Source organism: Mirounga leonina, unplaced genomic scaffold (genome assembly GCF_011800145.1).
Source record: "Mirounga leonina isolate KUSES-001 unplaced genomic scaffold, KU_Mleo_1.0 Mir_454, whole genome shotgun sequence".
Classification (NCBI taxonomy): Eukaryota; Metazoa; Chordata; class Mammalia; order Carnivora; family Phocidae; genus Mirounga; species Mirounga leonina.
The window spans coordinates 3,103,678-3,130,803 of NW_023270763.1; the positions used below are offsets into that span (position 1 = coordinate 3,103,678).

The window sequence follows — 27,126 nt, forward strand, 5'->3', positions numbered from 1 at the left end:
GCAGTTTCTTTCTTGGGGCTAAATACAGCGGGGCTGCCTCTTACCCACAGCTGCAGTGCCCCAGATTCGGTGGGACAGAGCGTGTACCTCCTCCTGTCCACACTGACAGACCAACACCGGCTCCTGCCACTGCCGTTCACACGCTTCCCGGCTTCTGGGAGGGCCCGTGTCCCCTCACGCCGCCCGCACTCAGACACGCGTCGGGGCGAGTGGATCCTGTCCCCAGCCGTCTCTGTGCATCTCGGTCTGTTCTGGTTTGCAGACGCAGGTCATTCAGGAATTCCAAAATCGCATCGTTAAAATCACAGATTCCTCGTACCCTCTCCTGGCAGACGCCAGTGCCACAATCAGGAGCTACAGCTGTGCTGGAAGGTTCTCTAGAGCTGAGACGGAGCCGCTCTTCAGTGCTTGAATCCCAACATAAGAGGCTTCCTCCTCTCTCCTCCCCTCCTGCTCTTCCTTCCTTTCCTCCACTTAACATTTCTTGAGTCTACATCTTGGACACCGTGCTGGGCATTGGTGACGGTGCTGCGAAAAAGTGGCCGTGGCCCCCGGCATCCGGGAGCCCTGTGTGGAAGGCAGGCCCTCACGAGGCAGTTACGACTCAGCGGAGCACGCCCGCGCAGACAGCGAGGGGCGCCTGACCTCACGCGGCGGGTGCCGGGGCCAGAGGCTCTCCGGACGTCCGGCCAGGATGGAACCCGCGGCGGGCCTTGTAACCCATTCACGCTGGTTTAGGATGAGCGCAAGAGGTCTTCTTTCTGGTTTTACATATGGCGACGGTGGAAGCACCCACGTTAATCATCGGTGCCCTGTGACACCTGGAACTTACCTGTACAGCAGGTCATTACCGAATGAAGCTCAGAAAATAGAGCTGTTACAGAACTGTTTCTAAAACAAGAGGGAAACTTGTATGAGGCCAACACCAGTGGCGCTTGGGTCGTTTGCTGAATGCGGGGTGGGCAGGCCAGCTGTGATACCCCGGGATGGAGCGGGGTTCAGGAGGCAGGGGGCCGCGAGCGTGCTCTTCCGGGCCCCCTGGCCATCTCTGCCCCCCACCCCTGCTGATCTGCCAACCATTTCAGGAGGCAGGGGGCCGCGAGCGTGCTCTTCCGGCCCCCTGGCCATCTCTGCCCCCCACCCCTGCTGATCTGCCAGCCATTTGTGGAGTATAGTGTGTGCAGGGCCCTCCTGAAGGGCCAGCGTGGGCAGAGGACGAAGGAGGGTTTGCAAAGATGAAGGGGATGCAGCTGCTCCCCTGAAGGCCTGCAAGGATGTCAGGTCTTTGGTAATCTCCTGTATCTCTCCGTCCATCGGATAGTTTTTAAGTGTCTCCCCAGAAGCTATGACAGGCACTGCCAGCACAGAGATGGGGAGGACACAGTTCTTCTCCGAAGAAGGTCCCACGTGGAGGGGGCCCCCTGCCCGAGGCGGTCGGGGGGACCTCTGCGGAAGGAGGGCGCTGGGGCTGATCTTGAAGACCGACTCGGGATTTGCCAACAAGCCAGGTCTTCTCGTGCTGTGGGCTCTGAACTCCCTTCTCGGTCTCCCCTTCCAGCGGCAGGAAGGTTGCTGCTTTTAGGGGTTCCGGGGATAGGACTGGGCCCAGCCAGCTAATCCAAAGTGAGCTCTCCATTTCAAGATTGACAGCCTTCACCACACCTGCAGAGGCCGTCTTGCCACATCGTGTGACTTGCTCCCAGGTCCCGGTGACTAGGGGGTGGACACCTTGGGGCCATTCTTCCCACCACAGTGGAAAAAGACACCACGTGTGGATGACGGGTGGCAAGTCAGGGACACGCCCTGGCATGACATGGTCTTTCTGGAGCAGAAGGGAAGACAGAACAGGGAGCATCCTTGGGTCTCGTGGTAAGTCCCACTCAGACAGGCCCTGCCTCTCAGATGTGGGGACTTTGGCAGGAGAGCATGAAGAATCCTTGGGACGCATGGACCATCCGCCGTAGCTGCCTCCACGAGGCCAGGGTGAGCCCTGTACGGCCCTGGCATTTCGGAGGGTGGGGGATTTGATAGAGGCCTTGGACGTAGGCTGCTGGGAGGCATCCCACCTCCTGTTCTGAGGCCTGGGCAGTGAAGGATGATTGGCGTGGCTGGCGTTTCTCAGCTCGGGATGGGAGCCTTTTCCTGACGTCTTCGTATGGGTTCAAGAGAGACGAACGGGTTTGTTTCAACCCCCAGTCTTACTGGCTGCAGCTGTGATGCATCTTTGTATCAGCACTGTGCCCTTTCTAGAGAGGTCGCGCCAATTAGCTAAGATGCGCACTTGCCCCTCAGAGGTTAAGTGCCTGCAAGAGTCTGTGCACAAGAGAACTAATTCACAACGAACTCACCCTTCACCCCACAGCCCTCGCGTCGTGGGCATGCCTGGTGCGCCTCCACTTTTGTCCTTAGGGCTGACTACCTGTAGAAGTAGCTGGGGGTTAAGAGAAGAAATCTTCCAAGCACCTGTTGAGTTATGTTGACATGAAGGGTCAGCCGTGGGCGAAATCGTGACACATACGTAGTGGGGAAAAGAAATACGACTACCGTCAGAAGCTACGGGGCCCTTCAGGGTCTTGGCAGCTACTCACCCACTCTGCTTCGCTCAGCCGCCTGGAAAAGTTTCGGGAACAAGGCAGGAGTATCAGTAAATGAACAAACATGCTCAGCCCGTGCCGTTCCTGGCCTTCCTAGTTGTCAGCCATGCAAGCCTCCTGGTTACTGGCTCCAGAGGAGAGAGACGGCACTTGGCAACATTGGCAGGACGCCCTTCCAGACTGTGCCCGAGGAGCCTCGCGGCTCTGCAGTCGGTGCTGCCGAGTCTGTGGGGCGGGTGCGTTTGTGCCAGGCTCCCTTGGTAACTGTCTGCAGTAGGGAATGGCGGTGTTCACAGATGAGTGGCCCCGGCCAGGCCTCTAATGCCCCCCAGCCCCGGAGCCGTCCGCTCGGCTCGAGCCAGCCTCGGGCCGCGGGGTGACGAGCACCCGTTGTCTCCGACCCCGGGCTAGGTCCTCCCCTGGCCCTGGGGGGAGCTGAGTGGCATTGCAGAGTGAGGAGGCATCGGGACACTGGCCGTGGCGCCCAGCGCCTGAGGGAAGGCCGTCTGGTCCGTAGATGTTGACCATTTCTCCGTGCGGGTTTCTGTTATCAAAGTGTACTTCCTCTGGGATGAATCCCGAGGGACTTGGGCCAAGTGGAAAAAGCCAATTCCGAAGGTTACACACTGTGATTCCATTCCTGTATCCTTCTTGAGATGACAGAATTACAGATGGAGAGCAGATGAGTGGTTGCCAGAGGTGAGGGATGGGACGTTGGGGTGGCCATGGTGCTAAAAGGGCAGCGTGTGGGACCCTTGGGTGACGGCCCCTCTGCCTCTTGACTGTGGGCACACAGGCCCGCTCACTAGTGACGTCGTCTAGGGCTAAGCCCGCACACACGCATGCGTGAGCACACACGCACAAGCCAGACCGCAGAGGGGAAAGTAGGGTAGGTCGGTATCTCAGGTGTGATGTTGGGCTGTGGTTTTGCAAGATGTCACCATTGGGGGAAACTGAAGGAAGCCTCGGATCTCTATTATTTCTTACAACCGCATGGGGCTCTGCAATTATCTCAAAATAAAATGTTTAATTTAAAAAAGGAGAACCGTAATTAATCACGGGCAAATGTTGACTCTGTCACTTAGTCTTTTTTTTTTTTCCTTTTCCCTCACGTCCCTTTCATCAGACCACAGAGGTAGATATCGACTAGCATTCACTGATGAATATGGGGCATGACCCGCACACGAGGGCCGTGACAGGATGCAACTCCTGGATAGTTGGAATATAGATTTCACTGCTGTCACGATTATTGATGAAGGAAGTGTGGCTGAATATGAACATGTGGGTGTGCAGCGAAGACCAGCTTGAAAAGATACCATGAATCTTTGCACTGTGTCTTTCCACCCAGTCTACACACACCCAAAATCCGGTAGAGGGCTCTGCGTCCACCTGGCAAGAGTGCAGCCCTGGCCTCAGTCAGATGGCATGCACCCAAGTGACCCGGGTCATCGCAGAAGGGGTGCCGAACTCCCATCTCCACGGAGAAACCTGCAGCCTTTTCTTAAGTGCTCATGTCTTCTTTCCCTTTTGTGGGTTCCAGCCTGTTTTAAAGACCCAGGCGGTGAGGAGGCATGCCAAGCTACACCACCCACACCCCACACCCCACACGGCGACAGTGGAAATCAGCCACTTGGGAAGACAGTGCCCAGAAATTAATTATCACACCGAAAGTGAATACAACAGCCTTTTGTTATCGCAATAATGAAATCACCAGCACCTTCGTACCGGATGAATCTGGCCATGCCACTGTTGAAGTTCTGCTGAATAAACTGAGAAAGATATTGCAGTTTACTCTCCAAGAAGATTCACTGCTTAATACACCCACTATGTTTTTGTTGAATAGGCAAGGGGAGTAGCTAGAGATACACAAGCGGGCAAGTTTCCTCTGCTCCTAAAGATGGACGAGGGGCCCTTTTTCTTTCTTCTCTTTGCTATTATTTAGCCTTCCGTTGAAGTATTAAATCTATATTTTGGAGAAAAAGAACCACTAAGACTTTAAAAAATACGTTAATGGGCCACCCCACATTCCCTGACACAGGCCCCGTGCCTGGGTGTGGCGCTTTATTTGACATGCTGCACACATCGGGGTTTGGTTTAGATACTGAAACAAACTAGCCTGTAAAACACTGTGCTGTAAATATAAACCTTTATGAACCTCTCGGGATAGTCCTTCTAAAATGTGAATTAAGATATTCCATGATTCAAGCCTGTAAACGGAAAAGTAGCCATCACCCCGAGTAGTAATTTGCTTCCCAAATCCTTAGAATATAAACCGCCTTTGGCCTCTGCTCACTGAATTCTGAGTTCGTGTGTACGATGGCGACTAATGAACTTTCCAGAAATAGTTTTTAAAAGGAGTTCAAACTCTTTCAGTCTAGACAGGTCTCCTGAAATACACCTCTTTTGCTTAGGGGCTATTTTGTTCTTTTCTTGTTTAAAGAGCCACCATATTTTACTGCTGAGCCCGAGAGTCGGATCTTAGCGGAAGTGGACGATACCGTGGACATCATGTGTCGAGCCATGGGTGAGTGTGGGGAGGCTGCTCCTCAGGCCGCCGTGAGGTGGAGGGACCAGAGGGGCACTTCCGTTGCTATCAGGACACACGCTGAATGTGATGTTAGTGACCGGGCCTTTAGATCCTAGCAGAACTCAGTTACCGGGCATGTGAACTTGAGGAAGGTGATCTTGACCTTGCTGAACTGTTGCTTCCTCGCCTGCAGAGCAGAGATAAGAATATTCACCCAAGGGAACAACAAGGAGTCCTTCACCCTATCCGAACCCACAGAGAGGGACAGCCTTGTCCTCTCGACTCCCTTTCAAACGCTCTGGTTCCACCAAGGCCTGGGCAGGAGATGCTTTCCCGTCCATGGGGTGATTGGGACTGGTGACCACGTGCACTCCGGAGTAAGAGAGATGGTTTTAAATTCTTTGAACAGGAAACCTTCCTTTTTTTTTTTTTTTTTTCCCTCTTTTGCCTTTTCAGCTTCAGGTTGACTTTTTCTTTGTTATTTCTTTTTTTTTTTTTTTTTTTAGATTTTATTTATTTATTTGACAGAGAGATAGACAGAAGAGCACAAGCAGAGGGAGTGGCAGAGGGAGAGGGAGAAGCAGGCTCTGCACTGAGCAGGGAACCTGATGCGGGACTCGGTCCCAGGACCCTGAGATCATGACCTGAGCCGAAGGCAGACACTTAACCATCTGAGCCACCCAGGTGCCCTCTTTGTTATTTCAATAAGCTCTCTCCTCCCCACCTTGCCTTGATGATGAGCTGTCCACTGTCAGGCAGCACAAATAATTATAGGAATCCCCCTCCCAGAGACAGGCTTTTTAAAGGCAATTTCATTAAGAAAGGCTATGTTGGTGCGCTGGAGACTGTCAGTGAAAAGGACTTTGTTTTTTTTTTATGTTTAAACCTGTCCATCTTAAGGGTGGGTATTTTATTTTTATTTTTTATTTTTTTTATTTTTTTAGATTTTATTTATTTATATGACAGAGAGAGACACAGCGAGAGCAGGAACACAAGCAGGGGGAGTGGGAGAGGGAGAAGCAGGCTTCCCGCTGAGCAGGGAGCCCGATGCGGGGCTCGATCCCAGGACCCTGGGATCATGACCCGAGCCGAAGGCAGACGCTTAACGACTGAGCCACCCAGGTGCCCCAAGGGTGGGTATTTTATTCTAAGAGCTTAGAGGGTAAGGATTACTAGCAATTTTGTAAATCTTCAAAACAGCTCCATAAAAGAGATATTATCTCAGAGTACACATACAAAAACAAGACCTTAGAAAGCAAGGTTAAGTAATGTGCTCAAGGCACAGAGCCAGGGAGAGATGAGATACCTCTAAAATCACAGCCCGGTGTCTGGCATGTAGGAGCTGCTCATTAAAGACTAGACAACCCACCAGGGGTCGCATGGCAATGGAGACAGGATCCAAACCCAGACCCATCAGCCCCCAAAGCAAGGGTTTTGGCTGGGGCACCTGGCTTCTCCCAGAGAGCCGAGGGCCTGGGCTTAGAACTCATGCCAGCTGCCCACAGGTCTGGGCGTGTCCTCTTCCGTCTCTGAAAGGGAGTGGGGGTGTCCTCTGAGCAGTGCCGATGGCTCCTGTAGAGATCGGGGTCTGCCTTGGGCACCCTCCTGTACCCACGGTGCTTCCGCACAGAGTGTGTATCCTGGGGGGCTTGGTCCCCAGCCCCTGGGCCACTCAGGGGGCTGCTGTTGGCACATCTGCTCTGCAGCATCCTTCTCTGCTCAGGATCCTGGGGAGTGGTGGGGGGAGAGTGATAGGAACTTTACATGGAAATGTCCCCCTCGCGGCGGGTCGCGTTGCTCTCTTCCTGGTATAAACACCGTTTTCTAAGGTCAGTGCTGGTCTGGAAGTGAAACTCCGCTGTATTTCGAGTGCTCAGATTTTAGAAACCAGCATCTGCAGAACTTCTGGGGACAAGATTTCTGTTTATGAAACTAAATTGCCTCAAAACAGAAAGACTCCCAGTTCCCTGTATACTAACAATTACTTTTCGATAAATGACAATCTTAAGCTCTTCCCTTGACAAGAGAATGCTCTTTTTTGCATTTCTACAGGGTAAACTGCTTGTTAAATACAGACGTGTAAATATATACTGAGCAGGCCTTTCAAAGTTGCCGTCAGATAATTTACTGCTTTCTTTTAATTTTGACAGTGAAACTATAGCAGCATGCGAAGTGGTTACTCTTCATGAAAGCTACATCATGTAATTGCTCTTATGAGATTTTACATGAATTGGTTATGCTTTTACCTTGAAATGGATTTTTTTTAATTTCCCGATTTAATGAAAAGTGACAGGAAACATAATTAAGGCAAAGAACAGAATCTGAGAATACATTATCTTGAAATATTCTATGACATTAACTTTATTTATTAAAGAAGACATCTTACACCTACACAGCATCTGAAATCAAGGGGTTTGGGTGTGCTTTTCACCATGAATCCTGTCGAGATGTGTTTTATTTAAATTTCATAGGCAGGGAAACCGAGGTACAGAACAAGCCTAGACATTCCTGCGCGTCTCCGTGGGCCCACAACAAGCACACACGCACCCGCCATGGCTCAGGACCTCATTGTCTCTTGTGCTTTGGTGGAGTTCCTATGCGCAGCCTGTCATGTCTACCCAGTTGTCCCCTCTTTGGTGGCTTAGAAGGATCAGAGACATGGCAAGGAAGCAGTGTCCCCTACTATTAGTCACGCAAGCCTCCCAGGGGAGCTGCCCAGAGAAGGAGCCTGGCATCTCCCTGGTCAGGGCTCGGCCCGTGCAGTAAGGCGCCGGGGGATAGCGCATGCCTCAGCATCACCAGGGCTCCATGTGCTGAGCACAGCCAGTGGGGGCCGAGCAACAGAGGTCCTCACTCCCTCAGGCCGAGGACAGTCCATTCACAACCCAGGTTCTGCCCCTATGAGCTTGTCCTTTGTCCCCTGCATCTTCCCTCCCAAACCCAGCCTCACCCTCCATCAATTGCTCCCACTGACCGAGGCCTGCGTTTTCACCATAACGTCATTGGGATGAGGAAGGCATACCCAGCCTCAGTCTGACCCTCCATCCTCCTGGTCCAAGTGCTGGCCTTGCTCTGAGTGCCATCAGCTCCTAAGGACAAGGATGGCGCCTTCCGGCAGCCCCTGCTCGTCACCTGCTGGACTCCCATTTGTCTTTTCCCACGTCCGCAGTTGAATGCCCCTCATGTCTCCTCAGCCTCACCCACATGAATCACGGATGCTTACTCAACTGCAGCCATCCTCCACCATGGAGGACGTCCACTTAGATCACTGATATCCAGCCCCCTCGGCAGGGGACGGCTGCAAAGGTGGGACGCCTTCTTCTTGTGGTTGTAATCGTGGTCATTCTAGCCAGTGAGTGCTGGCCCTGTGCCGGGCACTGGGAGATTTGTGGACGCTGATGTGGTTAATCTTCCCAACAGCATTTCGAGGTTGCAGTGACAACTTCCTTCCAAATGTATCTCCTGCCCTGGTGGCCCTATCCCGAGCCTCAGTGGCAGAGTCAGGTACTGCAGGGCCACAGGGACCTTCCTCCCCATCCCTGTCTGTCCCCAGGTCGGTCATGGTCACGGCTGGAATCCCTTTCTCCCCAGACCAGAGCACAAGCGTGTGCCGGCTCGGGGGCCCAGAACGATCTGCAGCCTGGCATTAGGAGTTCATTCCTGCTCTCCCTCTTGCTGCTTCTCTGTGTCCATGTCTTCACAGAGATGAGAAAACAACACCGTCCAGGGTGGATGAACAACACTCCTCGACGAAAAATGCCACTGAAGTATCGCCTCGTAGCCTCTCAGACATGTTAGCCTCAGCCTGCACGGAAGGTGCTCACCATTTAATTTTTTCAAATGCCGATTATTTCCACTCCTGCACAGGGGTTCCTCTTCCCACCCTCCAGTGGTACAAGGACGCCGTCTCCATCAGCAAGCTCCAGAATCCTCGATACACGATGCTCTCAAGCGGAGGCCTGCGCATCCAGAAGCTGCGTCCCGAGGACTCCGGGATCTTCCAGTGCTTTGCCAGTAATGAAGGAGGGGAGATCCAGACCTACACCTACCTGGACGTGACCAGTGAGTGCTGCCCCTCAGAGCCAGACCCCCGGGCTGGGCCCTCGGCCAGAGCTTCGCACCCTTTGTGTGACACACTCAGAAAATGGTAGCATCTGTTCGGCAAACGGACAGGGCACAGGGGTCCGTGGTGATGCACTGCGGAGAGCCACCTCTCCGGCCGACAGGAACCCGCGTGCTAAGCCCCTGGGCGGCAAATATGCCCCGTTGTCCCCACGCCCTGGCACCCCGCCTGCTCTCAGGCAAGCCTCGCGCCCTCCTCTCTACTGAGAAGCAGGGGGGAAAAAATTTCCATTTTTCTGGACAGAACTGGAAGGATTGTTCAGTGAATAGCTCGTCCCTAATCTTTTTCTTTTGATCTTTTTCCCATTTTTTAATATTCATTTTCTATTTTAGTTTTATTGAACAATTACAGTTCTTCTCTAAGTTTCTTTTATTATCCCATTAGCAGAAATACTTTGGCACTCTGTCTTTGAAAAATAAAATGAAGGTACAGGTTTCCACTGCATCTGTGGGTTTTCTTTTTCATTTCCACAGTTGTAATATTGTTCTTCTAAAATGAAGTAGAATTTAGTGATTATGGAATTATACCTTTCGTGTTTGCCCTTTTGGAAGCCAAATGCTGATATCCTCAGGTGTGAGAGCCATTTGAGAAAGCAAATCATGTCCGTAGGCAGATGGCTCTCGTCTGCCTGAACTTACAAATTTAAGGATTGAATGTATTTTGGTAAAGTAGGGGTCTCGCCCTTGAACCTTGTGCAGGGGTCAAATTTAGCCTCTGGTTTGGAGCATAGGAAACCAGTATCGCCTCAAACAGCGGGAATAATATTGGGTACTTATGCTGGAAACTGAGTTTCGATTAATTAGAATTATTTAAAGTGTATCTTACAAGTCAGCCAGGAGGCTGTGGGCCACAGATGAGCACACTTTTTTTTAAACTTTATTTTAATTCCAGTATAGTTAACACAGAGTGTTATATTAGTTCATGAATTTAACAGACATTTACACAGATCTGTGTCAGGCACTGGGGTCTGCCAGGCTTGGGGACAGCTCTGAGGAAGACATGTGAGGTTCTCGTGCCTCCAGGACAGAGGTCGTGAGGTGGGGAGACAGACGGCAGAGGAGGGCATAATTTAGCCAGGGGTGAGGGCCAGGAACCGAGCGAACAAGCAGGGCCCAGGGTGACCAGGGAGGCCTCTCTGTGGGTGGTCAGGGAGCGTTCCCTGAGATGCTACCGGAGCTGAGGCCCAAAGGTGCAAAGTCTTGGGGGATGTGGGTGTTACGGGGTGAGGGAGGGGTTGCTGCAGGTGCCTTCCAGGGACAAGCTTGGGGAGGTGTGTGTGCAGGGAGCAAGGAGACAGTGGGGACGCTGTCTGGTGAGGAACCAGGGGTCATGCCAGGAGATGGGTTGGAGGGACAAGTAGGGCAAAGGCCCAGGAGCCAGTGGGAGGATTTCATGGGGTTTGGGCAGGGAGTGGCGGGGTGTGCTTCATAGCTTCCACAGGGCACCCAAAGCTGCGTGTAGAATGGCCAATGCAGGGAAGAGTGGAAGGCTTGGGACCCGGCAGGAGGCCAATGTACTGTCCATGTGGGGGCCCCAGAGGTGGAGGGAAGCAGGGGGCTCTGGGATTTGCTTTGGGGGCAGCGTCCACGGGACTGAAGTGGTTTGTGGGGATTCCCACCTGGCGCAAGGAGAGGTACCAGCAGTGCTGTGGTCTTGAGGCCCATCCACTTGTCCGGGGAACCCCGGCCCAGGCTCCCCAGGGGCCTCATGGGACTGGGGGCCATGCAGATCCCCGTTCTTCAGGGGTTTCCAGTTTAATCATTATCAGAGTAGAAAAAGTCGCATGAGCCTCGCTGAGCCAGCCTGAGCCACCCCTGACTGTCTCGGTCTGATTCAGAGTCTCGGGAGCTGGAGGCCCATGCCGTCCCCCAAGGACAAGAAGACCCCCCAGCACTTGGGCCCCCGACACTTCCTGGAAATCCCTCACTGACATGCTTGAAATCGGTTATTTTGTGGAAGTGTCATCCTTTGGGTAATACTTAATACTCAAAAATCAGCTTTTTCTATTTTTTAGAAAGTGCTGAAGACAAGCTTGTTAGATTTATCTGAATAAATGTCTCCCCCTCATTAACGTTCACCTGAAACAGCCGCTCCCAGGCTCCTGCACTTGCCCACTTGCGTGTCCATTCCATCACGAGACTGGATTTCTCTTCGGGTTGTAAACACAGATAGGCAGCTCCTGGGGGACAAATAAGGGAAGGTTATAGTCACTCCTGAAAGGTTTTCCTCCTTTATTGCTACAGTTATCTCTGTGATTAGTCCCATAAAAGTGCATTTGGGCCACCCCAGCAGGCGGGTCTGAGCGCGTCTGAGGGGCAGCACCCAGCATCTCACTGTTCGCTCCCGCTTAGATGTTGTACCAGCGTTTACCCAGCTTCCGGTGGACACCACGGTCACCGATGGGATGATGGCTGTCCTGAGGTGCGAGGTGTCTGGAGCCCCCAAGCCCGCCATCACGTGGAGGAGAGGTAGGTGCAGTCTGGCCAACAACGGGAGGTGAGCGCGTCGGGCCAAGCCGTGTGCGTTTTCATTCCCGCCCTCTTTGGCTCCTTCAGTAAAGACTGGCAGCCGTCTGTGGGGCACCTGCCAGGCACCAGATGCCGGAGCTACCGGCGTGAGCAAGGCGGCCAAGGCCCCCAGGAGCTTCCCGGAGCCTGCCTCCACTCGAAGAACCAGCCGTGTTTTAAAACGTGTGACTACCCCTGTTTTCTGCCTCAGCCCTTCGTAGGGCGCCTCAGGCTTGTGAAGGGGCTCCCCCAAAATACCAGGTAGTGGATCCGGAGAAATGCCGCCAGGGCCCAGTGTCCCCACTTGTGAAACGGAGGTCCTGTTACAAATTAAGAATAATGTCCTTGTTCTTTTAAGAAAGAAGGGTGCAAGGATGCACACCTGAAACTGACAGGATATGCGTGCCAGCGAGACTTGATCTGCACGGAGCACCGGGTGTCCTACACAAACAGTGAATCGTGGATCGCTACGTCAAAAACTAATGATGTGCTGTATGGTGACTAATGTAACATACTAATAAAAAAAAAGGCAGAGAAACCAAAGCCTGGGTTATGCCACGGGCCTTCGCTGTGTTCCTCCGCAGAGTGGCTGAGAAGGGATGAAGCTCACAAAATGGGAAACGGAGAGAGAAGGATGCTTCTGGCTCGTTTGACACACGGGACGCTCTCGGTGTCACCTGTTTGCAGTCCCCGTGAGGAGTGGCATCACGCCACAGGCATTCTCTGTAGTTCCATCCCTTCCCTCACGTAGGCACGTGTGTCGGTAAATGAACCGCACACACGGTCCCTCCTTAGGAAATACGTGCCAAACGGTGTGGTTCCCACCCTCAGACCGTAGCTCTTCAACATGGAAGTCTGAGGAACTCCAGGCCAGTAAGCAGAGGGTGTTCTTCTATCTTACATATACTCTATCTCCGGATTCAGAATATAGTGATAGCTTTATATAGAAAATCTTCGAGTGCATACAGATGTAAAGGAAACTCAGAACCAGTCACCCAAAGGTAACAGTCGCCCATGTGGATCATAATTTGTTTAACCAAGTTTCTCAATTTTGGACAATTAAGATTTTCTTGGTCTCCATTATCCTAACTAATGCTGAAGGGAACTGCTTTGGTTATTGTTGTACGTACGGTTTCCACTTTATTATGATTGTTTCGAGTTATTTTCTTGGTGCTAACACTCCTTTCTCGACTTTTCTTCAGGAAAGCATATTTTGGCCAGTGGCTCCGTGCGGATTCCTAGGTTCATGCTTCTGGAGTCTGGGGGTCTACAGATTGCCCCCGTCTTCATCCAGGATGCTGGCAACTACACCTGCTACGCAGCCAACACGGAGGGGTCCCTGAACGCGTCCGCAGTGCTGACCGTGTGGAGTAAGGACCACAGGCCATGTGGAACCTTCTGTTAATCACAGTTTAATCACCATGTCAGCTGTGCTTAGGGATGTCAATATGCCCTTGGACTCTCTAATTGAATCATAAGAGAATGATTATTTTTACAACTAATTTATAGAAATCTGTTGAGTAATTAATTTTTCAGCTTCTAAAAGCATAATTAGAAACTGTATTCAAAGATTTAATGGGGACGTTTCAGGAGAGGGAAAAGAGGGACTTTTTACAGTCAGTGGCGTAGAGGATATTAGCCCAAACGACAAAACCAGTAGGACGGTTAATTTTGAAATCTTCGTGGAAGGGAACCGAATCAAGAGTTAACGTTTTAGAGAAAGTATGTTTTTTCTATAATATCATTATAACCAACTAAACCACTCCTAGTATTTTAAATATGAGTGTTTTTCATGTTAGGAGTGAACTGAAGAAAGATCTCTGTTATTTCTCCAACTTTTATTTCTTTATCTAGAACAGTTTTTGAAAACAGAGAACCGGTTGTTTTCCAGACATAAGGATTCATTACCAAATATCTCTGCCCACCCCCACCCCCCAAACCTTTTAGCTTCACTTGCTGGCATACTTTTTCCTCTCTGCTTTATCCATAGCTGTATTACTAAAAATAATAATAATAAATGAATAGAAATCATTCATAAAAGCAAAAGATAGTGCTCACTGATTTTTGTAAAGCTTATCTAGATGAAGAGAGAAAATTTCAATTTGCCTCAGTGACGAATTTGTTAAAATACTATCCTGGAAGAGAAACTGAATTATCGTGCTTTATTTCATGTCTGTTTGGCTCTGTGATATAGTTTGTGTCCACTTTGATCAATGACCTTACTAATTTATTAGGTATTCTAAAAACACCAGGAGTTTTAAAAAGGAATGAATTCAATCACCCCCATATTGATTGTCAGGTACTGAAAAAGAAGCTTTGTCTCGTTTCGTGGCCCACTGTGTCCACCCACTTACGATTGGTCATATGTCCCTAACATGTCAACTTTATATTTAATAGCTTGTGAAGAATTGATGTCTGCATCTCTGTAGGTCACTCACCAAAAGTTCCGTAGATTTGCTAAGATTCAAACTATGCTCGTGTGGCCTGCCTCCCCTTCGGCAGACAATGAGCTCGCCTGTTTTCCTGGACACTCGGCCACAAGCAGTCAGGCTGGGCGCCAACCTAGTCTTATGACTCCCACATTTTGGGCTCTGTTAGTGGGACCAGAGCAGCATCCACCTCAGAGGTGTGCAGCGGAGGGAGGGGACCCCACCACAGGGCTTTTGCCAGGGCCTTGGCTGTGGCGGCTGCTGGGAGCACCAGGCCCCCCCCGACCCGCGCCCCGGGTCAGGCGACCACCACGCCTCTTGAGCTCCACCTTCTAGTCCTGAAACCTGGGAGTGGTGCTCTCACAGCCCTCCCAAGGTTGTTGTGAGCATTAAATAAAACAATATAAATGGAAGCACTTTGCAAAGTCATGAAGTGCTGTGCAGACAGCAGAAATGACCAGAATGTTAATGATCTTGGGAAGGAACCAAGATTTTGCCCTAAGACTGCAGAACCTCATAAACCTCTGCACACGATCTTCATTCTCGATGTCTTCCCAAGGGTTTAGAGGTTCGGGAGTGGCCCTTGCGGGGAGGGCAGGCCCGAAGACCGTGGCTGCGGCCTGGGAAGGCTTGCTTCCAGTTCCCTGAGCATTTCTAAGCGCTTCCATTTATGCTTGCTTTGCCAAGATGAGAGAGACCTTGGAGGTTTTGATGTCAGATGACCAATCCCTCCCTCCTCAAAGGAGGAAACTCTGGAGCATGTAACTTTGTCTGAGCTGTGCCTTGTGTCTCCACAGATCGCACGTCCATCGTTAACCCTCCGGAGGACCGCGTGGTGATTAAGGGGACCACGGCTACACTGCGCTGCGGAGCCACTCACGACCCCCGGATTGCCCTCCGGTCAGCTCCGTCACTTACAATGTCTGGGGCTCGTTCATATCCTGGGAGCTTAGGAACTGAAGTGGAGATGAGAAGGGAGAATTTGGGGAGCTTTGATTTCAGCCACAGATCCCTGATTACGGCATCTCACGGTCTTGGGCTCCATCATTAATCACACAAATCCCATTTTCCACTCCAGCCTTATGTATTATTTACCGTGAGCTATGTTCCACTTCATGACTTCAGTACAGCTTTTCATGATTTTTCTGCCAAGGTTAATACACTATCTGTAAAACATACTTGTCAGAAGCTGACACTTAATAAGAGAAAAATCCGGAGGGATCGAATAGGATTTCAGCAGTGTTTACGCTGGGCCGTGCGATACTCGAGAAGGGTTTTCTCTGCTCTGGCATGGTGTCATTGTGAAATGGGGAGCAAGGGAGACCCACACCCAGAAGATAGACAACCACAGTCACCTGGTGCATATACAGGACAATACTTGTATAGAAGGGACTAGATGCTCCACTAAAGGAATCGTAATATCCCGTCTTTGTCTGAGTTCAGATGGGAGGGTAACGATGAAATACATGACCCTCCAGGGAAATGCATGGCAGCTGACGCAGGTGATCGTGGGTGGTGAGCTTCTTCCCAAAGAGCTGCCACTTTCAGAACTGTTTTTAATTTTCAGAATCCGCCTGGAAAATAAATCTAGAAAGACAGATACAGTCATCCTAGAGTTGTCTCTCTGGCCTTAGCCCAGAAGGCACGTGCTTAGCCAAATGGATAGAATCGAGATGCCTTCCTCCTTTCTGGAACATCTCACTCTGGGCAGAGGGACATGGTTGCTGCCACGTACAATTTTTTTTTTAAAAGATTTTATTTTTTTTTTATTTGACAGAGAGAGACACAGCGAGAACAGGAACACAAGCAGGGGGAGTGGGAGAGGGAAAAGCAGGCTTCCCGCGGAGCAGGGAGCCCGATGTGGGGCTCGATCCCAGGACCCTGGGATCATGACCCGAGCCGAAGGCAGACGCTTAACGACTGAGCCACCCAGGTGCCCCACTGCCACGTACATTATTCACTGGATCCCGAGACTGAGCTGCTTTCTCACTCTTCTTGGGCAGGTGTTTGGCAAATCATGAAGTTCTGTCCTCCACCTGGCTCTCTGGAGTTCCTCAGAGCTCAAAAGCCAAGTTTGGTTTAGTTATAAGAACGTCAGATGCAAAACCAACAAACAAAAACTAACGGTTCGAGATTACCTAGAGACTCCATGGAGGCTGTCTTAGAGAGAGTTGTCATGCCCAGAAGAGAACCCGTTCATCTCTAAATGGTTTGGGAGTAGGATTCCAGAGACAAAGAAGGACAGATAGGCTGGGTTTCTGCTACTCTACGAGCTCACACAGAATCCCTCTGGACCTTTGTGGGTTTCCCAGAGCTTCTTATGTGTGATTAAACAGACAAAATTGGAGCTTCCTTCCCAAGGAGGACTTCAGTTGCTCACTCTTGGGGCACCCCTTGTCCCCGGGTTTCTCTGCCCCGAGAGCACCTAAGCGCCCTAAGGGACAATCTGCAGGTGAATGTTGTACCCCCGAGTCATTTCCTTCTTGGGGGACCAGGTCTGTTCTGTCTCAGGGTAGTTTCAGATAAGCAGTTTATTAATGTCTGTGCTCTGCGCATATTAAACCTTTAAAGAACTGGGTACGTTTTGCAAGTCCAGGCAAATGATTTTGGAAAGGAAAGCCAGCACTTTGATTCCACCTAGCAGTGAGTCGTGGCCCCCTGTCCACTGACAGCCAGACGCTGGGCAGGCTCTTAATTGCTTCTACATTCGAAAAGAAAAACGTGCTACAATGGTCATAAAGAATTAAATGAGAAAGAAAGGCAGTTTTAAGGACAATCTGCCAGAACAGTTGGATGTTAAGAAAACACGCTTATGGGGTATGATCTGCCTTTTTCTAGAATTTGGGTGGTTCCCATCTGAGGAGTTTTCGGACAGTCATTGCCTCCTATCCAATCAACACTGCCCTCCTCCAGGCGCACTCCTGGGCGGGAAGGTGAAGTGGTTTTAGGAAATGACGGGTGTGATCATGACACGACAGACTTCCCGTCTCTAAACCCAAAGACAAGATCAGTGTTCTCCGTGGTCTTCACTGGCCCGTTTTTGACTTTAGCATCTGTGGTTGTACTGTGACCAAGATAGCTGGTTGCTTTTCTTTTTCCTTTCTTTTAGATATATTCACAGGTCATAAAATTAACCCATTTAAAGAGCACGGTTCTGTGGCTTCTGGTCCATTCACAAGGCGGTCAGTTGCCTGCGGCCCAGATCCTAACTCTAGACTCTTGGCTGTATCTTAACTGGAGATCTTTCCTAACTTGTGACTCCCCGCTTGGCCCACAGCTACGTCTGGAAGAAGGACAACGCAGTCATCACCCCGTCCAGCAGTTCCAGGGTCGTGGTGGAGAAGGACGGGTCCCTCCTCATTAGCCAGACGTGGTCAGGTGACATCGGAGACTACACCTGTGAAATCGTGTCCGAAGGAGGGAACGACTCCAGAACGGCCCGGCTGGAGGTGATGTGAGTGTTGCCACCGTGTAGCCTTAACTGCCCCCCCATTATCTGCAGCAATACGGTCAGCTGTCCCGACTCCAAGTGACCGGCACAACAGTGGGTCCCCAGTCAGCCATCAGAGGCCATGGCCTTACGCTGGGGTTTTGTTAGATCCTCGAAATTCCAACTTTTTGCTCTTGGTTTAGAAGGTTTGATACTTGGTTTTCATCCTCCTCCTCCTCTCCGTTTCCCTCATTTCCTCCGTTGGCACCCTATCATGGTGGGCTCCGCAGACGGCCCGCAGGCTTCCTGAGTGTGTGTGGATGTGCCGGGTCTCCGTGCCCCACCCCTAGCCACTGCACCTGCTGACCCCGGGCTCTCTCTGCCCTCCCCTCCGCACTCACCTAGCCTTCTGCCCAGGGCCTCAGCCTGCTGCTGCCTCCACAGCTGGGCCTCTTGTCTTCTGCCATCCCCCCTGAAGGGCTCGTGCCTCCTCTAGAGCTCGGCCACAGGGTCACCCCTGGGTCAGGACACCAGGTGTCTCGCAGCCTCCCGGCCTTTGCGTGGACCCTCTCTCAGAGCCCTGGTCGTCCCGGGTGGAAATGCCTGTTTTCACCATACCTGCCCCACTGAAGCAGATGCACCTGGATGGCACGGCTTTGCATTTTGAGTGCCTGGTGGTGCTCTGGGACCCCAGAGGGGCTCGCTAAATACATGTTGGTTGGTGGACGTGCCCATGAATGGATAAATGTGTGTAGGTTACTGGCCATTGGCTGGTCCTCCTTCTGATTGGCTCTTCCCTCGAGGCTCACACACCCCGGGCTGTTCCTCCTAAGCACACAGGCTCAGATCCCACTGGAGAGATCCCGGGCCCCCGGCACCCAAACCCCCATTCGTCTCTTTCTGCCTCCTGTCTTTCCTCCTTCTGTCATGTTGGGGATTTCTTTTTTTAATTTTGATAATATTGGAGTACATGACCAGCAAATTCACATAATCCACTGTGCTATTCACATTTTTAAAACTACCTTTGAGAACTCTTAGATCATCCATCATTGGTATTAAATCAATAAGTGTTAGCATTTCATAAAGACTCTGTCAGCAGAAGCCAAATTGCATGCTTCTAATACAGTGCATGCTTTTTATTCTGCACAATTTTTATGTTCTACTGATTTACATATCTTCCCTTCTATTTGCTTATTTGATTTCCTCTGAGTAAAATACATTTTTCAGCAAATGTTGCTGTATCTATAAAATAATAGGCTTTCTGTAATGGTAAAACACCTCATCTATAAATATAGAAATATTTGCAGATTTGTGATTCAGACCAATTTAGGTACACTGGGTTGCAGAACTGGTTTGGAAGTCTGGTTCCTTGTGAATTGAGTGTAATAAACACTCTACTCCTGCAAATCTGAATGAATTGAGGAAGCGGTAGGTTATAGTGTGGCCTCTCTCTAGATCCGAATAGGTCTTAAAACCCTACAACATCAGTAATGACAACAGTAATGATAATGGTCATAAGTCACGATTGCAGGGCACTCGTGCTTTTCAGAGAACTTCCAAATCAAGCTTGGTAACATTTCCGTGATTTACTCAGATGACAAAAAAAAAAAAGGAAAAAGAATCTCATTGCAGAAGTGACTGAGAGGTACTTACAGCTAAACAGTGTCCTTCAGAGGAGTCTGAAAGCCTACTTCCCCTGCCTCCCCACTTGAGTTAAAAGCTACTTTGTTAAATATAGAAATTAGGGGCATTAGAAGTGGGCTTTGCAGAAGCAGACGGTTCATTGGCCTGCTCTCGCTGTGTTTGTGGCAAGTTTCAGCGCCCTCCTCTGTGCCAGCCTGGCTGGATGCATGTCCCCTCACCCCCAGGACAGCCCTGGAGAAAGCACAGTCCTGGCAGGGCCACGGGGGCCATCAGGTCCTCGGGAGGTGCCGCCCACCAGCCAGGCTGGACTGGACACCCCACTCCAGCTCTTCCTGACTTTGGGCAAGTAGCCACCGTGTCTCAACCTCGGTTTTCCTGACCGCGAGCTGGACATGTCGTCATGACCCTACAGGGCTGTTTTGAGGTTTGACCGAACCAGCGTTTGTAGAAGCCTGGCCTGGAACCCAGCTTTGGGTGGGTACTCAGTAAATCACAGCTCCTCTTCCTCCCTCACCATCTCGCAAGAAGGGCCATGACTCCTTCATCAGGAGCAGCCTCCCCACACCCGGGGCCAGGAAGTTTCTCTTGTATCCTGCTTTATCTTTGACCACATTCTGTGACCCTCGGACCCACTACATATGTCTGTTTGCTGCTGAGCCCTCCATGACTGGAACGGTGCCAGGTGCATAAATGTCCCGTGTCAGAGTGAGCCTCGCTCCCCCCCATGAGGTTGAACTGGGCTTATGTAATTGGTATCACAGAGGAGGACTAATTATGAGGGGTCTGCCGTCATCACCTCCCCGGGAGGAGAGGCTCCCACAAATCTCCACGGTGCCACATTGTGCTGTATAAATTAATCACATGCAGGTCGTCATGAAATGCTGGTCGCCGGTTGGTTGGCTGTGTCTTTCACTGATGCCTTTCGCTGGTACCCCACGGGAAGACACTAGTTTGGGATGACCCCATACCCCAAAGCGTCTTGCCGTATTGCACACACCAGGGGGACCAGGCTCCTAGAGCTTTATGGATTGAGTAATTATTAGTCATTTAAAGACCCAATTAGCTTTGCATCTTTCCTTCTGAGATCAGAGACTAATTCTTAGGAGCCTGGAGTACAGAGAAAACCTAATTGATGGAGCTGACTTGAAGATTCGGTCCCTGAGGCAGTGGGAGAGGTTTCTCTCAATAAAGCTACACCTGACAAAGCCATAATAAGGAGTGAGCAATTTAATACTGCTTCTCGAGAGTTGTCAGGCCCGCATCATCTTCATCCTCAGAGTGAAGTCAGAGAAGATGGGTTTGACCAGGTCATCATTTGTGCATTAAAAGGTCAGCGCTTCCACCTAGAAAAATACCCAGCTGACCCTCTTCTGCACAGCAAGTGCCCCCATGGCCACAATTTTGCCAATTGCTTCGAATCTTTTTCAAAGCTGTTTTCCCCAAACACACTTGGCTTAATCTCCTTCCCATACAGTCCTGGTTTCTTGTTGTTGATCTCCGATAGTCTTGTGGTGTAATTCTCTTGATAGTGACTTCCCCCCACCCCCAGCTCTCTTTAAATTACAAAGTGACTCAGCACCAGCTTCACCCCCATTGCTCCCAGATCCCTTTCATTTGTCACCCTGTCTGCATATCACTGTCTGTGAGTCATTCTGCTGATCATTTATCTCCTTTCAAAGTTGGCAGAGAAACGCCAAGACAGTCTATTCCTATCAGATAAGATTCTCTGAAATGGATTCCGAATATATTAAAGCCTCATTTATCGGTTATTGAGGGGTCAGTCAAGTATTGCGCAAAGCTTAATTTTCCTGATAACCAAAACTTATCATTTAAAGAAACAGTTTACATTTCCAAGGCATATTAAAAAGTTCTTTGCATTGACAAACAGGTAGGATTGAACACAAGAGATAAAGGGGACTTTCCTACAGGACAGAGGCTGGAACTAGGAAAAATCTAAATTTCCTTCCAACTCCTGAGTCCTGTGGTATGTGTAAAACGTCACATTGCCCATTGGGCCACCATCTTGGGCATGACCGTGAACCCATGAAGAGGACTCTGGGGGCGCAGCGGTGGATGGCGGCTCATGATTTCTGGAGGCATCATGTCATGTCCTTGGGCACCACTGGGCTTGTAGCTCCCTGTTCCTACATTAAATGTCTCAAGTCTCAAGGCTGCTTTGTCTTCACAGTTCCAGAGTCTTTTCAATCTCCCCTCCATCTCAGGCCCCTGGCTACTATTCTGCCGTTCAGGGTGCCCCCTTCTTGTGGGCGCTAGGGCCTTCTCGTTAGTGGCTTTTGATCAGCAAAGAGGAGGGAAGTCAGAAACCACTCTTAGTAGAATCACATGCTGAGTGAGAATCAGCAAGCTCTGAGGGGCAGGCAGGGACAAAGGGCAGGTGCTCAAGTAGTTTCCTCTCACTCCAGAAGTGGCTATGACTGACCCACAATCTACAAAACACTCCACTCCCCAGAAAAAAAGCTCTCTGGTCACCTGTAGATTGGTCATCTCTTAGCTCTCATTTTAGGCTGAGAGAAACATGATCTGAAATTGAGTGGAAGAACCCCATATTTTCCCAGCTGTGGGAAAGATGTACTTTCAAGATTTAGAAGTGGATCCGGCATGTCCCACGCAAGGCCACAAGACAAGGTATGCAGGGACACAGTGGTTTCTCTGGGGCCACAGGTTGAACACTCCTGTTGTCCAATAGGAGCCTGTTCCTCTACAGCCTTGGGTCCAGTTCATCCAAACTCAAGGTCCAGAATGGCCACTCTGCAAGGCTTGTCCCCAGCAAGCTGTGCGCCCCCCACCATCTCCTCTCAGAGCCCGGATGCCTGGCCCCTTAACCTCTAACCCTCTTTTGTCTCAGCGTCTATCCTCTCTCCTGACCATTATAGAGATGTCATATGATCTTTTGTCCAGTCCCTGGGACACTTTCCAGTGAGCTGCCCTTGGGGTCCCAGTTCCAGCCCTGGAAAGTCAATGTCACACAGCTAGCCTGGCAAGTTTGAACACACGTGTCGCTTACTTGCCTTCCTCTGTGACCCAGTGCAAACCCTGCATTCCCACCACTGCCCCCAAGCCACCCCCCAGTCTTACCCTTGCCTTCAGCAGGCCATTCCCCTTCCTTTTCCCTCCTGCCTAAGGGAGCCTCCTCTCCCTTTCCACTCACCCACATGCCTCCAGCCATGTGGCCCCACCATCTCCACAAGGTGACCCTTGATGGAGCCCCGCCCTGCATTCCCACCCGACATTCTTTTCAGAACCATCCTGTGGCTCCTGATCTGAAGGGCCTCACCTTGTCCCAGTCTAGATGTAGACCTGGTGCCCCTCCTTAGTTGGTCAGCTCTGGGAGAGCAGGACAGTGTCAGCCTCCCCCTCAGCGTCCAGGGAAAGAGACAAAGAAGGGAGAAAAGAAATTTCCTACCCTAGAGAAGGGAGGCAGATCCATAATCAAACAATGCACTGGGGTTCTTGCTCCTGTAGGGCTTCAGGATGTTTGGTGAACTGAAAAATCTGTAAATTGCAATGGGAATCAAGAGGTAGAAGTGATCGGTTCTGCTCAAGAATTAGCCAAAGGTGAGAGGGAGGCCACGCCTCGGAGGCCGATTTTCTGATTGGCCCGACCCTCCAGTCAATGGGACATCACGTGTGCCTACACACAGGTCACAGAATGGCTCTACTCAGGGAGATGCTGAAAGTCTGATGCTCTCAGGAGGGCACCCAGTGTGGGCTGGGGGCTGAGAGTGTGGGAGGGCATCTCAGCAGGTGCAGGGGCTAGCTCGTGGCGTGACCCTCTACTGTGGCAGCAAGCAGGACCTTCGGGAGGACTGCGTGTCATGGCTCTTGGGAGAGCTTGTGTTGGCTGGGCTGAGGCTGGTCTGTGGCAATGAGGGGTTGGTGTTACGGGAATTTCTCAGGGACAGTAGGTCAGACGTAGCGACTACTTAGATGTGTATGAGGGTGGGCACGGGAGTATAACCACTGACTGAGAGAAGGATGAGCAAACCAACACCCTGGTTTTGGTGGGAAGAATGATTCACGACCAGGGTCAACCCCCCACAGATCGCTCCTCTGAAACGTGTCATTGGACTTGCCTCCTGCCTACTGTAAGATCCTCTTAGGACCTCCCAGCACCTCATTTCCACCACCCCCGTCCTTCCAGGCTCTCGCGGTTGCTACATCTGCTTCCAAGTCTTGGGGATGCATGCACATCTCTCCTCCCAACTTGGAAGTAAGGGGGGGGGGTGGCCCTCAGGCCCGTGTGTGGCAGTGTCCCGCATGAACAACAGCCTAGAACACAAACCAGCCTTGTCAGCCTTCCCAGTTAGTGTTTGTCATGTCAGAAAACCTTGTACTTTAGGGAAAGTCTTTACAGTGCAGTTCTGACCCCCTGGAGTCAGCATGCACCCCACAGGTGAAGGGCACCGTTCCTCACTTCAGACACCAGCCGCAGCTCCACGGCCCCCAGGCCACCCGTGACTCAGACCAACTCACTAGCATTTGGGGCTTCCCACGACCCCAACAGGGTGGATGATTGCCTAGAACAACTCACAGAACTCAGTTAAGTGCCATACTTAGGATTTCAGTCTTATTATAAAGGATACAATCAGGTCCGGACATAAGAGAGGCAAGGGCAAGGTCTGGGAGGGTCCCCAACACAAAGCTCCCACGTCTTTGGGAGAGATCATCCTCCCGGCACACAGATGTCTGACGACTGACCAGGAAGCTTAACTGAGCTTGGTGTCCAAAGTTTTTACTGGGGTGTCATCATTGGCCACGTGACTGAGCTTGGTCCCCAGCTCCCACCCCTCCTCTTCCAGGAGATCAGAAGGTCTGGCTGATTTCACTGGCTCAAAGATCCAACCCTCTAACCACATGGTTGGTCTTTCCAACATGGCGGGTCCCCTCCTAGAACTCTGCAGGGGCCGCCATGAGTGCCGTTGTTGGCATAAACTCAGGTGTGGGCCAACGGGCCCCCCACCAACAGCTAAGACAGTCCCTCAGGAACTTCCAAGGGCTTAGAGTTCTACCTCAGGAACCTGGGACAAAGACCAGACCAGCTCTTTATGATACCACAGTCTTATTTGGACATATTTATCCAAGTTTATCTCAGTTTGTTTTCAGGTGGGACTCCTTCAACAACTTTGGTTTAGGTTTCAGAACAAACCAATTTCAATAGGAAATGGGGCGTGGGAGAAGAATAGGTATTTTATCCTGGCATTCCCTTCAGATTGGTCTTCACTGGGAATTTAAGGGAGAATCAGTTACTGGAGAACTCAAAGAGAAACAGCTCCCTCTCTGATTTAAAACCTAACTCACAATTAAAGAGAAAACAAGCCAACATTTCAGGCTCAAGTTGATTCTTTATTGTACTAATTTAAAGTTTCAGTCTACACTGGAAATACTAGTTTGTTTATTAATCGTGTGCCTGGGTTAGAGAGAGCTGTGTTTCTTAGGTAGCTGCAAGCATGTAACGGCTTAATAAATTTCAGTGTAATGAGTACGTTTTTAAAATTAAAAATATCAAGCATAATTATGGCTCTTTGTGCTGACCTATGTGGGCCAGCAGTAATTGATGTCTACGAGAGACCAAAAACTAGCGAGTGGGTGACTCAGGTCCACACGGCACCCTTCCCCCAGCACCTGCTGCAGACCTTTCTAGAAGCTGTTCCCAACGGTGGCCACAGAACAGGGTGCCGCTCCTGGATCCGTGAGATGGAAAGTTAAGCCCCAGCCTGGGGCCCCTTAGGATTATATGGTGGCAGACCCTTGCTGGTAGAAACCATGCAGCTGGATTTTGAAGCTTTGTCACCAGTAAATCCCAGGAAACACTTTTCAGTATTTGTTTGCTTTCATTGTGTTTCCATTCTATAGCCCTGCTGATGTGTTATTCACTCTTTCCAGGGCGTTTTAGTTAGTTTTCTCCATGTTCCCCTGAGTCCTTCCCCCAAACCCTGTTTGTTACCCAGCAGAAGACGGAATGACAGCACAGCCCTGTGCTGTCCGTAAGGGGCCAGCTTCGCTGTCCAGGAATACAGGCCGGCACTTCGGCTGGTGATCCCACATGCTAGCGTTCCAAACTTTCGTATTCAGTCTTATTTCCCAGGCCTTTTCCTGTTTACATGGCTTCCTGCATTTCCATTAACAGCTTCGGGTTGTAAGAACTAATTGCTGACCGAGTTTTCTCAATTAAATAACATACTGTGTAGAAATTGACCCTCCCCACCCGACTGAAGGTACGGAGTCATCAGCTGCGTAATCTCCACCAGAAGGATCAGATCAAATTTCTGTGGTAGAAAAAACAACGTTGTGAACGGGGAAGGGTTGCGGGGCGGGGGGGGGGGGCAGTCAGTATTTGTGTTTGGGGCATATTTTATATTCTCCATTTTCCAAACATTGCCCGCCAGGCCTGTGCAGTGTAAGGACCAGGCCAACCGTCAAGTCTGATGTGCGCTCTCTTCTCTTTTTGTTCCTTTGTGCCCAAGTGAACTGCCTCACTCACCTCAGAACCTGCTGGCCAGCCTGAACTCTTCCCACAGCCACGCCGTAATGCTGTCTTGGGTTCGGCCCTTTGATGGAAACAGCCCGGTGCTTTATTACATCGTGGAGCTGTCTGAGAACAGTAAGTAATGAAGCCAAGTCGTCACCTGGGACAATAATCAGATTGCTCTCTGCACACGTAGCACCCTCAACCCTTACTTCTGACCCCAAACGACCAGGAAGATGCTACTGATGTTTTACGGAGTTCCAATGAAAACCCCAGCTTTGGCTTCGGGAAAGATAGAAGGTGACATGGGAGCCTGTGAGGGACGAGAAGGAAGCCTGGGGTCTTCCCGTGAGAGCCCAGATCTGGAGGCCGAGGCCCCAAAGGGAGGCTGTGCACACTCCCGTTCAGCACCGTCCCCAGGGCCAACTCGGGCTTGGGGAACAATGCTGCACCTGGGGCTGGTTGGGAGCCAAGGACAATACTAGTTAGCGTCTTCACACGTTTCCTCTGGCGCAGACACGGGCTAAGTATTCCAGGGGCCGTCCCTTCCTCCCCCTCTTGGCCTCCGTCAGCATTTTCTGGCTTTGCTCTGGCCCCATTGGTCCTCCTTCCCTCCTCTCCGCGGGCCACGGGGACGGGCTCCCCAGCGTCTCTCCTCTCTGCCCCCTGCAGTCTCTTCTTAGGAAGTCATGTGCATCCCTGTGATTTAAAGGGACATCTTTTCCCTGAAGAGAGATCTTGGTCTCCAGCATCCTTCCCTGGACCTCCCCATCTCTGTCTTGTGGTCTCACGCACGCTTCCGTGTGAATTCTTCAAACTGTGATTTCAAGTTCTTTTAACCCTGACGATCCTCACCGCGTTAGTGTGGGCATTCAAATCTTGGTTCCAGCCCCACGGCACCGTTGGTGAGGCCTATGTTGCTCCAGCTGGAAGGCCAAGAGCAGGCGCTCCTCCCTCCCTCGCCTGGCCCCACGCCCACATCCGCAGCTCAGCCACCCTGCCGGTGTGTATCCTAGGACGTGCTGGACCCTGCTCCCCTCTCCAGCTCTCACCAGGACAGCCTCTAACTGGTCCCCCTGCTTCTACTCTTCTCTTCCAAAGCATTCTGACACAAGCAGAAACACTCATCTTCTTAAAATACGAAGGACGTGTCCTCCCTGGATACACCCCACAGGCCTTAGAATGAAACCCACCATCCTTGGTGCCTGAGTGCTGTCACCTGCCCTGCCACCCTCCCTTATTATATTATCCCTCTCCCCGTGATCCTGCACTCTCCCCGGGCCTCCCCCATGGGCAAGAGAGCCAGACCACAGGGAGCTGGGATCTTGTGACAGGCCACGTCATGGGGCCCACAGCTTGTCTCCTCGTGCCATTGTCATTATAAA

The 27,126-nt window shown here is 51.0% G+C and overlaps 1 protein-coding gene across 4 annotated transcripts in view; it reads left to right on the forward strand.

Annotated features, from left to right (window-relative positions):
• The window catches only part of SDK1 (sidekick cell adhesion molecule 1), a 616,964-nt gene that overhangs the window by 382,298 nt on the left and 207,540 nt on the right, over window positions 1–27,126 (forward strand). For all 4 annotated transcript variants that reach the window (XM_034988284.1, XM_034988283.1, XM_034988282.1 and 1 more), the window contains 7 exons: window positions 5,035–5,118; window positions 8,989–9,183; window positions 11,596–11,712; window positions 12,954–13,121; window positions 14,978–15,080; window positions 17,458–17,634; window positions 25,740–25,876. In XM_034988284.1, the coding sequence (XP_034844175.1) occupies window positions 5,035–5,118; window positions 8,989–9,183; window positions 11,596–11,712; window positions 12,954–13,121; window positions 14,978–15,080; window positions 17,458–17,634; window positions 25,740–25,876 (981 nt within the window). The remainder of the gene's footprint in view (window positions 1–5,034; window positions 5,119–8,988; window positions 9,184–11,595; window positions 11,713–12,953; window positions 13,122–14,977; window positions 15,081–17,457; window positions 17,635–25,739; window positions 25,877–27,126) is intronic.